Raw genomic sequence first — 16,875 nt, forward strand, 5'->3', positions numbered from 1 at the left:
CACATGAATAAACTCGAGATCTTTCACATTTACTCTGCATCACATGAACTCACACAAAATGCTCTCTGTCAGTTTGTCTTGTAAGCATCCATGTACACATACAGTGTGCGGATTGTACTGTGCCTTTGCGCAAACAAATTCCCCATTCGGGAGCAAATTAATATCCAATCTTGAGATATATCTTAAAAAACAAACTGCAATGCAAGGTCTTCATTTGCGTATCATTGTGCATTATTTATATCTGGCAAGCTTCTTATTTCATCGGGAAAAGAAACACTCGGCTTAATCCTGACGTCCTTTCTGAAACCTTCATTCTTCAACAAACAAAAGCTCAGCCAGAAGGCACAAGATCAGCGAAACCTCGTATATTTACTCTCATTCCAGCAGCAGGGGGGAAAAAAAAAGCTGAGCTTAATTATGAGCCAGTGAGCTACAGAACTATAAACATTTTGATGAATGTATGGCAGCGAGGAAATGGGATGCTTTTGGAGAGAGCGCATGAATTTTAATAAGCCGGTGTATTTATTCAAACAGTTTGGACGGCTCCAGGCAAACAGAGTGGAACTAAGTGTCTTCTGTTAAGTGCTGCTGAAGGCTGCTTAGGGTACACGGGGGAACAAAACGCTCATAATGTGGTGTTACAGTGGGGCCCAGACCAGTACACAGTAATGAGAATTTAATGCAGGTAAAGGTGCAAATGAGTTAATTACTTGTTTTCAAAGTTAAAGTTTGTTAATTGTTTAAGGAGCACACAATGGCCTTGAGTTAGAGTGGCTGATATTACATCTTAAGTGCCATGGAGCAAGGACCTGAGCCAAACTGCTCATGGGATGCAACGCTGTGATTAACCCTTCTGGAGACATGCACACGCAGAGCTATGAATATTTGTGAGAATGCAGGGACATCCAAAAATACACATTTTTTATTCATTTTTTAAAAATGTCACATTTCCATTCCCATCTGAGAAGGATGACAGTTTCTCTTAGTTCCTGAAAACATGTATTTGTCAGCATATGTAATGAATTAATATTGTAATCTCATGGGTCGGTGTATTTATAGCACGCCACTTCAGAATATTTCACACGCCATGTCGCATTTTAAGCTTTGCGTGTGTCAGTTAACACTCTCTGCATTTTATGAGGTTTTGGACACACAGGAAAGGACATCATAGTCACTTGACCTTCAGCTAACTTAATGTTACTTATGTAATGTAAGTTAAACACATCAAGTAAGGTTACTTCAAGACGTAAGTTCAAATCAATCAACGCTGATTCTTGGTTTCACACGGGACACGAACTCTCTCCTTGGTGAAAGTCCCGTGTTGACCCATCCATCCACCCACCCCACCTCTTCCATACATACTTCCTAACTCTTTATTCTTTGTCATCTGATTTTTTTATTTATTTTTTTTAATCTATGTTTGTGCCATGCAAAAAGCTCAGTTTGGAAGGAGTTAAATGAAACGTGGAAGGCAAAAAATGCATTGTGTTAACACGTACTTCAGACTTGGCATGTTAGTCATACGCCATGATCTGCTGTGAGACCAGGCTGGATTTAAAACTTAATCATTGACAGTTTCATGGTAACCCACCATTTGCATCTGGCATTAAAAAGCAATCTGTATCCAGACATGTTATCCAGATAAGGAAAAAACCCATTGCCTTTGGTTGGTGTAAAAAATGTGCTGCCACCAGTAGGCTACACAACATGCAGATATTTGTTTTAAAGTAAGATAAAATATAAGTTCAGAGAGAGAGCAAATGAGAAAGCTAAAAGAGACAGGCCTCTGATTATTGATTATAAGTCTATTCTGAGGCATAAAAGTGCTAAAAGATGTGTTATTCAACAGAACAGCATGAAAAATGAAATCAATATGACGGGAAATGAAGGATATAAAGGAAGAAATACCTGTTAATGCATGTGTGTGCAACGCATAGGGCTCATCTGTGCAGCTAATCTGCTATTAATGATGCATTTAAATGATCTAGTCACAGACTAGCCTACACACAGGTACTGCAACACACCGGGATGTTTTTATACAAAGGAAGGAAACTTACTGTATTGCCAAATTTACAAGAAGGGACAAATAATTAGGACTTTTTTCATAGACAGCTTCTCCTGACTCACCAACTCACAAACCTTTGTGGTTTTTTAAGAGAATCTGGGGTTGAGGAGGAGTTATAACTCAAGCAGCAACAAAGTCTGCTTCTGGCCTCGAATCAGAAACCAGTCCAACTCCCCCAACCTGAGAAAAAAACACAACAAAACCTAATTTCTGTGCAGCAGCAAAGAAGAAAGAGATACACAATCAACCTTGTTTTCACTCTTCCAAAATAGCGGCATGTCTTTCCTAACCATGAGTAATGAAAGGAGCAAAACCTTTGCATATCTATGGATGGAAAGGTGCGTAGGGTTAGGTTTAGGGTTTTAAATTCAGCCTTTAGTGTTACTGCCCATACATGGCAGTCTGCACAGTAAAATGTTTAGTCTCACTTTGTGTCGTGTTTTCAGTTTCTTATGATCATTATTTCCTGTTTTATTTTAATGTACCCACCCCATTCCAGACACCTCACTTCCTGCCTCAGTGTGTCTCCTGCTCTGCACTGATGTGTTCCTCCCTTTGTGTGTGTGAAGTCTTTGTCTCCACTCCCCTCTGTGCCAGATTGTCTTTGTCCCTCCTGTTGAGTGTCCCTTATTGGACTGGCTTTGTCCTGACTGATCTCCTGTGTACCGAACCTAAAGTTCTTGTTTTTCTGGACATTTTGTGTGTCGTGCTTTTGTCCTGTATCACTGGCTGTTACACAATATGAGATGAAAATTTTTTTGACAATATGGTACACAAAAAGCAGCTACTACAGAGTGAGGAACGAATCAAGAACTACCTGATAAATAATTAATTGTTAATGAGTCCCTGAATAACTCACTATCAAGGACTTTATAATGATGAGCCACTAGAGAACAGGCTGAATGATTAGTTCAGAAATTTCTATGAATTGGAATAACAAGCACTTTCCTCTTAAGTCGTTCCTGATTAACTCTCTGAACCAGCCACTCATTTATTGCTAATTACTTAATCGTTAGATATTCCGTTTGCCCCCCCCCCCAGGTGAAGTGATTCCGAGAAGGCAGAACATGGCAGAAAAACAACAGAGCCAAAAGAATATGTTCCACATCGCATCCTGCAACCACCAACACCAAGCTCAGCAAGCAGAGACATAATATACAGAAGCCAAAGCTAGACACCAGCTATCACTGCTACACACCTCAGACAGCAAAGAAAACACACTGTTCAGTGAATTCAAATGCATAAATCTAATCCACCAACTGCAAAAGCAGGCTCAGATCTTTAATTATGCATATTAAAATCACAAGAGTAATATAGTGGTCTGTAAGGAGGACAATCTCTCATGACGTTGTTTCGCAGAAGTCACGAGCGTAGCAGCAGCGCTAAATGCAGGACATGTAGAGCTCAGCAGTTTTAGATGCAGAACAGCAAAGCAAGGAGACACATAAATCAAATGCCTGTGAATGGAAGTATTGCTCTACATCGTCGCTTGTAGTCTGAACAGTAAAGTATTTCACCGCCATGCAAATAAACAGCATGAAAAAAGATGCATGCCAAACAACAGCCAAAAGAAGCTGAGCTCAGCCACAAACACGAGCACTCCAGCAATTAAGCATTGCACTTCCATAACATTTGGAAACCCAAAGGGTTTTTAAAAGACCGATACCTGATTTTTAATATATAGAAAGAGTGGAGCTCCAAAAACACTGGATTGTACATTTCCCTGGATAGCGCCTTTCATTTAATCCTCCTAAATGCATCATCTTAAAAAGCCCAAATCAATATTTGCAAGATGGAAGAAGAAAACAGTTATTTCGACTTGCACAGGTGGCTCTCGACAAGTAAACTGCACCTCATGTGTTAAACCCCCTTTCATTCACAATACCAGTAAATGGATGGCACCAACTTAAGAACAGACAGGAGTGGTCATTAAACACCATTATATCGTCCCCCAATAGATATGTGTGAGAGCAGTAAAACACCTCACAGACTGCTGATATTGTTGAGCACACAACCAGACTAATCACAGCAAAGAAACTTGCTAATCCTCTGCAGCTCAGTAAAGACTGAACCATTAATGAGTCAGTCTGTGGAAATGGGTGTCATGGCTTCTAATACAAGTCACCAAGATATTTGCATCACTGGGATGGTTGAAAATATGTCTGACCAATCAGAAGCGTGCCAGTATGACTTTGAGCAAGTATTTCAGAGTTGTACCTTTTCTTAGCAGCAGGAGAAGCTTTCCTTTCTCTAACTCCAGGGTGAGGCTGTGCTCGCTCTGCCTCTCTGCGTGAAGCAGGGTCCCGGAGTTCCTCAGGGCTTTAAATTTCAGCGAGATGCTCTCCCTGCTCATCTGCCTCGGCCTGGGACTCAACCTGTAGAGAAGGCTGCTGCGGCCGTCGAAGCTCACCACGTCAGAGTCTGAAAAAACGACAAAACCAAGCATTCTTCCCACGTATGTCCAAAAAAGTAAACTTTTACAGTAGAACTATACACGGTCAAAATGCCTACAGCTTATTCCCAGATGAAAAAAATATTCAACTTAAATTATACTTCTTGAAGAATGTGTTAAGTACAAGTTGTGCTATTTTTTGTCGCTTTCAAGTATACTGAAGTGTACTCAAGTAACCCTTGAGTACTACTTGAGTAATGCTTGAGTATACTTTAAGTGTTAAACTGGCACAACTTTTTTCAAATTGTCATATATGTGTATCGTATATCATAGGGTTTTACAAAGGACTTGAAAATAAGTCTACTTCTATTTAATCCACTATAATATTTTTTAGTTACTTTTTATCTTTTGTAATTTAGTGCACTTTTTAAAAGTACAATTTATAATACACGTAAAATAAAGTACAACTTTATAAGTACTTTGGAATACCACTGCAGTATTAGTACAATAATGTTTAATACATTTACAAGTAAAATTTAATGACAACTATTTAGAAGTACATGCAAAACATACTCCAAATTAAGCACAAAAAGCAAAAGTGTATTTGTATAGTGTACTGCTGTTAGATCAGGGGTGGCACCATGTTATATTTTGAAATATGGCAGATTGTTGGTGGTTTTGCACAGAGCACAGAAGAAAGGACGATTTTACTGGACAAAACAGGAAGAATTTACTGTCCTTTAGGTGTAAAAAAAGCTGAACTTTGACAGAAAACATTGAAGACTGTTTTGGTAGGAAGATGTGCAAACACACCGAATTCAGGAGGGATGATGGGAAATCTGATGTGTTATTTTCAAATAAGTCTCTTCACTCAAATTTCAGCTGTGAATAAGACACATTTTGAATTTCCCTTAGTGCCAATAACATATATTTATATGTGTAATATTACTCTTTGGCAGAATTTTAACCAGCTCATATGCACATTCAGTGAAGACAAATGTTAATGATGGAGATGCTTAAACCGTGCAGGGTGTAGCACCGTTATTTCCCTGTCACTGATGCTTTGCACAGCTGTTTCTCAAAGCACATCTCTTTAAATCTTTCTGCTAATCTGCCTCTTTCTGCAGGAGGTGGGATCCAACAGACCTATTCCATCATTTTCTGCATCTTCTTGATGATAAACAAAACAAATAAACCATTCTGGTTCCACTCCAGCTAAATGTTAATGAATAAAAACCTTTTTGTGCCTTCACTGATCTTCATTAATATGGGCCTGTCTTTCTATTATGAGTGTAAGAAGCACCACAAAGCACTAATCCTACATTTTGATTTTATTTTGGTTGGACGACTCTAACTCATGCAACACTTTAACCAAATGCAGGTTTTCCCACAAGACAGCAGGCAGAGTGACTGATCAAGCATCGACCAAATGCAAACACTTCATCGAGAAGCTAATGTTGTCGCTAGTGTCTGAATATGAAGAGCAGATTATAGACAATGGAGCGTCTGTCATGTCACTCTAAAGAAAATGATACACTAACATTGCCTGTCATGGTGCTGAGTGCTGCTGTGCTGCAAATCTCACGCCCACGGTGCCGCTATCGAAGCATCAAATTAGAAATGTCAGCTGAGATGCATCAATTACTGCATCTGGTGCATTTGAGCTTTTACTGCTGAGAGTGATGCTGGAAACAGTAAAAACCCAACATTTTAATTATTCAAAAGTAAAAGCCTCAAACTTCTTTTTCTCGTCCTTTTTACCTTTTCTAATTAAAGCCCGTTTAATCAAACTGAACCCCCAGACAAGCTCGCACTCTTGATATCGTTGCTCATCAGAGGATAATTCACCCTCGCACCAGGGTTACAATAAACATCTTATTTTCATCACAATGTTTCACGCGTTGAGTTGTTTTAGTCCCTCATGTGTTGATATCACAATGTCATTTTATTTTTGTTGTCTGATTTTTTTCACTGCCTTTGTGTGCAGAGTAGGACCCGGTTTGTTTTTTTTTCTGTGGAAATACTGTTTGGGGCCGTGGAAGAACTGATTAACTTTTCACACTGGCTTGACTTCTTACAGACAAATTACTTCTGCCTGCATTCATGTAGCATAATGAAACTTTCTCTGTCGAGCTGCAGACAAAGAAAGACGCCTTCTATTACTGTCATGGCTGCAGCTCTCCGTCCTCCTCTGGCCTCACTTCTCCTCTTCTCATGCTGTTTCTGTGTCTTTCTGCCCCTTACTCACCTGTCCAGCAGGTACCAGGTAGGCTCCTGAAGTTTGCCCCATTTGGCTCGCACCTAACCAACCCTAATCTGCTGCCTCCTTTCCATCTGCTCCTCATCTCCTGTTAGCATTGTGTGTATATTGTACACACATAAGGCGTCTTTCAATCCATAATTATATGCAGATTTATAAGCTGCACATTAAAACCTGAAATTTAATGCGCTGGATGTTTAAAATAAAAAACAAATACTGATTTTTTTTTAACAATGACGTTATGGTACTTTCTTGTACAATGCACCAACGTTTCACCAACAAAGGAAATTAAAAGAATGAAAAAAGCATTGCAGGATCATGATGCACGTCAGCCTCCACTTTGAAAATGCCAAAGGATACGGGTGGATGAGGGAAGGCAAATTCAGTCAAGTAAAACACTGTGAATGCCATCGTTCATAATGGAAATGCCAAAATTCATCATGGTGCTTGACTAATTATGTAATCCTGGCGGAGTCTAAACTACCTAACATGAGACAGTGGAAAGTATCATTGTTGCAGGATGTAAAAGAAAAATATGAAAAGACTGAAGAGAAAGTTAACACATGTGCTCATCTGAAATGCAGCTAATCAAATTTAATTCCTTCAAATCCGGGCTGCTTCTGATGTTTCGCTTTAAAAACAAAAATTCTGACCTCTTATGCCAAATTCAGATGATGTGACATTAGCCCGATAATATAATAATATAATAATCTGAGATCACAGTTTCCGTTTTCAAGCATTTCTGAACAAACACAAGTATCATACACATTACTTTGGACGCCATCGTTTCTTTACATTTACATGCCAGAGGTCTGTCCCAAGCACCTCCTTCCCAATGACATCACACAGATCGAGAAAGATGGGAAACTATGATTGGTGGGAGACAGCATGTATTCTGTCATGTGTCTCTGTCAAGTCTATAATCACCTAATTTGACACAGTGACCATGTGAACGGACAAAAAGTCTGAAACCAGCATTAAATCTGGGTCATTTTTTGTAAACAATGATGTAAAACAAGAAGGCGTCAGTATTTCAGTCCACTCTTCAGTTTATGTCTGTATGTGCAGGACAAAAAAAAGCCCAAACTGACTGTAAGGACATCCGTAGGTTTCCAGTCTGAGTCCAATCCGACCATTGGGATTCCAGTCCAGGGGGATCAGGCGGACGTAGCGAGCGATCACCGGGTGCTGGAGCTTGTGCTGGACCACACTGTCTGCATTACTGTTACCTGGAAAGGCCTGGAAAAACACATCAGCAGTGAGTTAGCTTGTCTTCTGGCTTTCCATCCACGCGCCTGTCCGCCTTTCGCTTGTGTATCACCACAAAGATAAAGTGTGAAATTTCTCCCTCTGGGTCCTTATTGTAGTCTAGCTTACTGCTATATAAGTGAACATGTTCTTTCATCTCTGTATTGAAGCTGAAGGGCAATCCCCAAGGCTTCTGGGAGAAATTATATGTTTGATTTTCCTCTTAATGAAGGGAATATTGTGGAGATGGGGCCACGTTCCTGGTGAATGGTTCCTCAATCAGGTAGAAAATTAGATTTGTGAAGCACTGCTTGTAGTTTTATATCTTTTAGATGCTTTGGTAAACACTTGGTCCATGGAGAATAGCATTTATTAACCTCTGCAATGCTACCACACTCCCTCTGCTATGTTTTTGCCTTTAAGCTTCAAGTTGGACTTGATCGTCAGTCCTTTTATAAACTTTCTATATAAGCCATACACTTTATGTCTACTGTAGTCTACTTTGCTTTCTCTTTTCAGGTATTTCTGCTTCTTTTCACTGTGGCATAGACATAAAACAGTGTTAGCTTAGTAAACAACATTTTGTTTGATTGTACCTCAGCCTAAATGTTGATATCTTTGCGACTTAGTGTCTGCTCCTCCTTAATTATCTCTGCTTCTGATTTTTGTCTCTCTTGGCTCTGAACACTTTATCCGTTTTTTTAATTTATATGCAAATACTGTAAACTCAACCTACAATTAAACTGCAGAATTTGAGCACTGTTAGAAAGTAAAGGGGCTGCAGGATGGCTTAGTGCGCGATGTCCTTCCTCAAATGGAGGACACCTACACAGCTGAAATGTCTTTGAACACACCACTAAATCCAGTAGCTCCAGGCTGCTGGTCTCTAGCTGATCCTGACCTCTGACCTCCCTACGGAGGTGGGCAAGAAAAGAGAATTTCTGAACAGGATCAATCTCATGACATTAACATTTCCACCAGATGCTGTTTCCCTGAAATGTTGATTTGGGGTTGTCTGAATAAATTCTCATAATCAGGTTGTCTGTGATACACTGACGGCCGACCCACAGCTTCGAGCAGCTGAGCTGGTCAGAAAACAGACTCCAAACCTCCACAAACGACAAATGAGGGGCACAACACTTTATTTTACTCATTTATTCTTTCAGCGCAAGTTTAAAGGGGAAAGTCAAAAAGTCAGGGAGTGAAAAGCTGCGATCAAATGGGATTTTAGAGTGAAAGAGGAACAATGTCAAAATTAAACATGACAAAAGGCTTCATGAACTAGTCCCAAAACAGGAGAAATGTCATTTTTAAGCTAACTGTCCTTCACTCACCCTAAAGACACACTCAGATGTGCTGTTGGTGGGTATTTTAGCCTCCATGCAGCAGCAAAAACAGCTAACCCTCAGCACAGATGACAAATGCCAACTACATGTTATAGACACAAAATATTTGAATACTACTTCCATTCACTGCAGACAACAGCATGCATTAGAAAAACTAAATCTTTGTAAACTGAATGAATTCGGTAAATATATATTGGTTTCACTTGTCATGTGAGACAATAGCTCAAATTTAAATCCCCTTTTGATTTATTTCAAATCTTCAGTTTTTCTCTTTAACATAAAATATGTATAACATTAAATATTCATGACTAAATATTCATCAATCAAAGCTACTCGGCACATATTTTCATTTCAGGATGACGCTCATTTACAGAACCTGCCTTCACCTGTTCTGTAGGGAGGAGGTATTATTTAGTGCCACTTTCTTGACCTCCATTAACACTGATGGATGCTGTATTCTCTGATTAGGAGAGTACAGATTCCGAACACCATTTGCTCTTTCACATCTTTGCAGTGGCTGTGACGAGAGGAAGAGGAGAAGGAAATTAGAGAAGGAGGGAGCGTGACTCAGCCTCACAAACTGTGGCCTCTAAGCTTAAAAGAAAGAGAGGTCCTGGAGGAATTGTGACTGATGAAGCAGCTCAGCAGTCGACTCTGTTCCCCGAAAGCCATAATAAACTAGGCTGACTAATATGTGGAGCTTTAGAAGGACTTTTGAGACATGCTGCGGATTTATCCTGATTTATGCTGAGTGTGAAATCAACAAGCTTTTAAGCCGTGAGAAGCCCTTTTCTGTTCTGTCTCTCTGAAGGAGCTTGACATTAGCTTTACCCTCGCTGTGAGAGTCTTACCTCTCATCAACTTTAAATTGAAGCTGTTCGCCACAGCATCGCTGCAAATGGGAGAATTTTCTGTCGATAGCGGGAGCTGCGAGGTAATGCTTGACTGCCTCTACCTACTATCTAAGTGTAATGTGGTTAACACGGCGGGCGAGAGAGCCCAGAGGTGAAGAAACATACAATCTCAAAAGGAAATGAGATGCTAATTCCACTGGATGTGGTACTTTTGAATAAACTGGAAGGTTTTCTTTGAGATACAGCAGGTCAGGCATTCTGCACAGTGGCGGAGAGCTATGTGAAAGCTGATTTTTCAATTAGTAAACGTGATCTTCTCATAGTTAATGGGGCTTAGTGAGCCAATCTGGTAAACCTAACTCATGATTAATGAAGGGGGAGAGATTATTGATGGCTGGTAATGAACTGGGAAATGTGGTGTTCAGTGCTGGTATAGTTTTCATGCTGTTTGTTCTTTGCAAAAGGTGTTGTGCTGTCTGCAGGATGATGCTTTTAATGGATGCTTTACTATCTGCTAATGCTTTGCCGTACAATTTACTACACTTTCTAATAATACTGCACAATTCTCTTTGACTAAGATAGTTTTCCTTCTGGTTGGTGTGTTGCAGTACACATTTTTTCCATTTCCTCAGTCTGATTTCTAAGTCGACTGAGGATCCATTCTCTTCCCGGGTCGCGGGGGCAGCAGTCTAAGCAGGGAAGCCCAGACTTCCCTCTCCCCAGACACTTCCTCCAGCTCTTCCGGGGGGACCCCGAGGCGCTCCCAGGCCAGCCGAGCGACATAGTCCCTCCAGCGTGTCCTGGGTCTTCCCCAGGGCCTCTTCCCGGTGGGACATGCCCGGAACACCCTCCCAGGAAGGCGTCCAGGAGGCATCCGTTGAAGATGCCTGAGCCACCTCAGCTGGCTCCTCTCAACGTGGAGGAGCAGCGGCTCTACTCTGAGCTCCTCCCGAGTGACAGAGCTCCTCACCCTATCTCTAAGGGAGTGCCCCGCCACCCTGCGGAGGAAACTCATTTCAGCCGCTTGTATCCGAGATCTCGTGTCAACCAAGACAGCCCGACAACATCCAGAGACTTGAGGTACTCAGGGCAGATCTCATCCACCCCTGGTGCCTTGCCACCGAGGAGCTTCCGAACTACCTTGGTGACCTCAGCCTGAGTGATGGATGAGCCAACCTCTGGGTCCCCAGCCCCTGCTTCCTCTACGGAAGGCATGGCAATGGAATTGAGGATATCCTCAAAGTACTCTTTCCACCGCCCAACAATATCCCCAGTCGAGGTCAACATCTCAGGGGAGCTGTTGAGATGTTTAATATAGAGAAGCTTTATAATGTCAGCAGTCACCTTCTAAAGTAAGTGAAAAGGTATAGAAAAGCTGCGATTACAGCAATTGCAGTCTGTCTTTGTGATGTTTTTGTACTCTTAAACCGTTGTTATTTTTGCAAGTGAGTCTCATAGTAGCACATTTCCCTATTGGTGCTGCTAAAAAGCAAACATCAGTTTATCAGGTGCATGTCTGCAAAAGCTCTCTTTCATGGTTTCACTGTTTTTGGTCAATGCATTGGCTGAGGATGTTGAACATCTGCACATAACATCAATTATCAGCAAATTACATGCAAAATGATTTGTGTCAACCTTTAAAGGAACATTGTTGTTGTAATAGTAGCAGTTTTTTTGCATTTTGACCTGTCGCAGTGGGAAAAGAGGTGGAAATAATAGAATTAATTTAGCTGCTTTGGTTTCAGGGTATTGTGCATCATTGTCACACTGTCATGGCTCACTGGGACAATTGCACTAACAATATTACAGAACTATTCTTAATGGTATTAATAACAATTAGTTAGCTGTGACATAAAATACCTGCAGGGAAAACGGCCTTTAGTCTCTGCTGGTGATGAGTGCAGAATCACTTTCCTCCTAACATTAATAAATCAGTTCTTCTACTGCTTATTGCATTACATATTGAGCTGTCTGTATAGTTTTAATACATCGCACTCACCCCTATACTGTCTTCCTGTCGATACTGCCTCCAGTTGTGTCCTGTGTCGCTGAACATCAGCAGGTAGGCTGTCAGCCAATCAGAGCTGCCATAGCGGCCTTGCGTGGCAACAGCAGTGATTTGTGTCCGCCCACCCAGGTCGACCTCCAGCCACTGATATCTGTCTGAACTCAGAGGAGACCAACCTCCAGCTCCTGGAGGAAGAGAGAAACACCTTTGTATCATCCAAAGAATGAAGCTCTGACTTTCAGTCGTGACAGAAAAATCATGTTTAGGTTCAGAACGAAAAACACTGATAATAACATGAATTGCGGGACGCTTTTCTCATGAAAGTTAGTTAGCTGGAAAATCAAAGGGGAATAAAATTAATTTAAACACGTCACTTAAGACGAATGGAAATATCTGCACCGCTGAATTCTTTAAATACTGTCACTGCACTGACAAGAACAATAAGTTTTCAAACAAATGCAAATCCATACAGAGTTTTCAGATGTTTCTTAAAAGAAGACAAATTCATCTACATCAGAAACTTTTCCATAGTTTAAAAGCTCTGAGCTCAAATGCTTTATCAACACTCTGTGATGTTTAATTTAGAGCAGTCAAAAGAGTTTAATCTGCAGTTTATGAATCTTCTGTGCATAAAACAAGCTGCAGCTGAGGCATTTATGGTCAACACTGCAAGCCTTATACAATATTAAAATGGCCAGTTCGCAGCAGATGTTCATATATACTCTGAGTAACAGGGCAGAGGGCCATCAGATGTGGATACATTAAATAATTAAAATGCCAAAAGGTGTGCGTGCACAAGGGAAAGTGCTGAGTCATACCAAACTGACATTTGTCACTGTCAGGACATCATGTGGATAGACTTTTACATATGCCTGCATCCAGACTACTTCCTTTGCATTCCTTTGACCCTTTCCCTGCAGTGGATCAGCACTTTAGCTCTCCACAAATCCTGTACCTGGCATATTTTACCATTGGCTGTCCCTCAACCATGACTCAGAGGTGGTGGAATCGACACACTGAGTTGATCCTGGCCAGCGCATTTTGGTCAGGTTGGACTTGTTTAACTTCTCTCACTGTGCCCATGAACTGTCAGCGCAGAGCATATTGACTCTGTTATATAGCTTTGATTCATGTGCATTACACACACACACACTGACAGTTCAGTTGACCATGCAGAGGATCAGCTTGGAGCGTGGGTACTCTCTACTGCTTTATTCTTCTCTGTAATGGACAGTCGGTATTAGTATTTGTGGCATGATTGTCGGTGGCACTGATTATTAAGTTTAAGGCCTATAATAAATTAACCTCTCAGTAGCGCGTGTGTTTTTGCATGCATCAGAGAGAGTGGGCATCAAAGAGAGCTTTAACGTGATAATGGTGTTGTTCTCAAGCAGAAAAACTGCAGGCTTTTTCAGACTGGGCTTGAACGCCTCGGGCCAGGCCAGGGCTGGAGTTTTTGCCCGTTGCCAGGCTCTGCTACAGAGGAATGTTTTTACAAGTGGGTCCCCATTTTGTTTGTTTCTTGTAGGATACACATGCACACACTTAGCAGTGTGCCACTCAAGGCGGTTAACAAACAGAATTTGAATTATTAATTAAAGGAAATGCATCTCAAGCATACAAGCAAGTTTTTTTTGTGAAAAACTGAATGTGAAAATAAATTTGTTTGTTTACAAGAAAACTCCACAGGGAAGCTTTAACAATCTCCTTTTAGGAGATTCAACAAGCCCTGCAGCATCCTCTGAGCGTTCTATCCCACTGATCAGTGGCCTGCCCATTGTTAGCCTTCCCCATATGTTAGCCATTTCTACCTGAACGCCTAACACCACCATATTCTCCCAGGAGCATCTCTGGCTCAAATCCCCACAACCTCGACCGAAGATGCGAAACTCAGAGGCAAACAATAAATTAACCCTAAAACCAAGTCTTAACCCTCAAACAGTCCTGTGAAGATGTAATGAAAGTGCTCTCTTTCCAGATATGGTCCTAATAAAGAAGTAAAAACAGGAAAAAGTCCACCATAAAACCCTTCTGTATTGCTATAAAACATTAAGTCATAACAGACCATAATTAAAGAGGCTGAGATGTGTTTTTAGTTTAAAAAAAATAATTTTCTCCATATTTAAACAACGGCAGCTGCTCGCTTGTGGGTGACTTTTTGAGAAATCTCTAATCAGTCATAACCACAGACTGAATCAGTGTCTTCCTTTTGTCACTACAATCCCTTTGGTAGTGACAGCCACAGATTGTACAAATGCACTGATGTCAAAGTTCTTTTGAGTCTTTTGAGCCACATGGTTACCAGCCGAGTTTGGGCGAGGGCCTTCAGGAAACACTAAATCACTCAGAGCCTGAATCTTCTCAAAGCAGCAAAACATCTCCAGGATGCACATTAGAGGAATCAGACCCCAGTTTCAAGCGGAAAAACTTGAACGACTTTGCGACATGTCGTCGTCATCAGAGGCATCACTTCTCCATGCAAGACTTTGGTTGGATGTGTAACTACAGCACTGTCAGAGACTAGTGTTTTGAAACCAGTATCAAGGCTGTACCCAAGAATCTGTCTGCTCAGAATGAAATGTCTTCTGCACGTTTTTAACAGCTCGGAACTGGCATTTTAAAAGGCTTCATGATGTGATTGATGATGTCTGGGTATCAATCATTGCAGGAGAGGATACTGTAAGACCTGTAGTTTACAGTGAATTGCCAGATTGAATACTTAGCTCACATTTATATGGAAACAGACAACCTTTCAGGAACACTAGGAGAAAAAATGTGAGTTCATTGATTGATTTAATCTATAATGGAGACATGAAGCAGATATAAATGGCGCCAGCCGGACTGGATCGCCAGTCAGCCTTCATTTTCCAGGGAGATCGTCCGCAGTGGCAGGCAAGATTGCAGAGAGAAAACAAGGCATGTGGAGAACCAATCTAAACGATGGTGTCATTACTCTGTGCAATCAACATTTACTTCATAATGATACGTTAAGGCAAAGAAACTCGTCTATAGCCAGTTTAAATGACACCCAACAGTGGAGGAGCAGAAGCAGCAATTTTGATCAGTGGCAGTTCATTTTATTTAAAGGCACCGTGATTAAAGCATTTTTTAAAGCAGGTTTTTGTGGGAAAGGAGGAAATCCTGCTGCAGTCTATGTGTTGCTTTCAGCCCATTCACATTTTAAAATCCTAAACAGAGGCTTTGATTTATAATCAAAATAAGTTCAGAGTCATGCTGTAAAAATAGGCCAGCAAGTGTTGAAATAAAGTTTTCAGAATGGGAAAAACATCTTATAAGCTTTGAATGAGTAATCAGTGATCGATCAAGGATGTGGCTGATGACCAGTTAAGGAATTTGAGTAAAAATTGCATTAATAGCATCACTCTTTCATGAATGAATGCACAGGCTAACAGCGCAACAAGGCTGTGTTTCGAGGAAGCAGAAATAGCTCAGTGTTTCTCTTAAACAGAGCTGCGTGTTGCCTCCAAGAGTCTCTGCTCATTTTGCTGGTAAATTAACTGAGAATGAGGCAGCTCCTCAGAGGATGACTATAGAGGATGAGGAGTGTTAGCAGCAGCTGGAGGAGACGAAAACGAGCAGGGGTTTGTAATTTACCCAATGATTTCTACAGAGAACTGCTGGGATTCTGGAATTAAAGCGGTTTTCATCTCTACATCTCAGGTGTGTGCTGTTGCTCTCAAAACTGAACTGATTTATTGATTGGTCTAATTTAGTTCAAAATGCAAATTCAATTCAAATCTCAGCCTGGGAATTAATAAGGAAATGTAACCTGCTGGGTGTGATTGTTAGCAAAATCATTGACAAGGAAGAGCTAATGAGCTAAACTATCACCAACACGAAACAGAAGAAATTGCAAACTTGTGGGCTTTGTATATTATTTATTCAGCACATTGTGTACAAATCAGATGCATATTTAAGAGATTGCATGTACACAATGGCGTGTACATAAACAAAACAGCAATATCCCCTGGTTAATGTGGAAATGATGCTCACATTTACCAGCATCTTTATTTTCTTTGTTTGGTGTCAGATTAATGTCAGATTCCTCTCAGTCTCTGCCTTGTTCCACTACTTCTTCATCTCGTGGCTTCTCTCTTTCTCCTCTGCAGATAAATAACTCATGTTTTGCCACTCAGATGCGTGTCGTCATCCTTTAGAAGCATCTGATTCTCCTGAACGCAGATCAAACTCGGATCGGTAAACAGACAGAGCGGGCTGACTGAAGTGAAGAACGCAGCGGGTGTGTTTTCCTCACAGCTTTTGCCATCAAACACACGATGGAAACGGCAACCCGCAGGCTGCGCTTCCTGCAGTCTCCCAGGTGGTGAAAATCATTCGGATCCTCTGTTGTGTCGAAGACAAACACAGAGCTTCCATCGGATTCTTGTTTCTGGTTCGAATGTAAATCAGCTGACTGTGAGGTGTGTTTTCTCAAAGCCTCTGCATCAGCGCATATGTTTCTTATTCAACTTTCTTGTCTGTTGGTGGCAAAGAAACCTTTTGCAAAGTGTGTTGATCCACTTATCTAAATCACCTGCAACATATGCACCTAAAAACAGAGCAGAAAGGAGGCAATGGCCGCTCTACTCTTTATCTGTCTGTATGTTTGTCCAGCATTCGCCCTGAGGTGTCTGTCACTTTGTGTGAATCCAGCTTAGGCTTGTTTTTGATGTTGTGTGCT

At 41.0% G+C, this 16,875-nt stretch overlaps 1 protein-coding gene across 1 annotated transcript in view; it reads right to left on the reverse strand.

Annotated features, from left to right (window-relative positions):
- Positions 1-16,875, reverse strand: part of LOC121613566 (contactin-associated protein-like 4) — a 66,223-nt gene that overhangs the window by 30,572 nt on the left and 18,776 nt on the right. The window contains exons 3-5 of the mRNA XM_041947019.1: positions 12,165-12,358; positions 7,809-7,956; positions 4,283-4,486 (exon numbers count right to left, since the gene is read on the reverse strand). Of these exons, the coding sequence (XP_041802953.1) occupies positions 4,283-4,486; positions 7,809-7,956; positions 12,165-12,358 (546 nt within the window). The remainder of the gene's footprint in view (positions 1-4,282; positions 4,487-7,808; positions 7,957-12,164; positions 12,359-16,875) is intronic.

This window comes from Chelmon rostratus, chromosome 11 (assembly GCF_017976325.1).
Source record: "Chelmon rostratus isolate fCheRos1 chromosome 11, fCheRos1.pri, whole genome shotgun sequence".
NCBI lineage: Eukaryota > Metazoa > Chordata > Actinopteri > Chaetodontiformes > Chaetodontidae > Chelmon > Chelmon rostratus.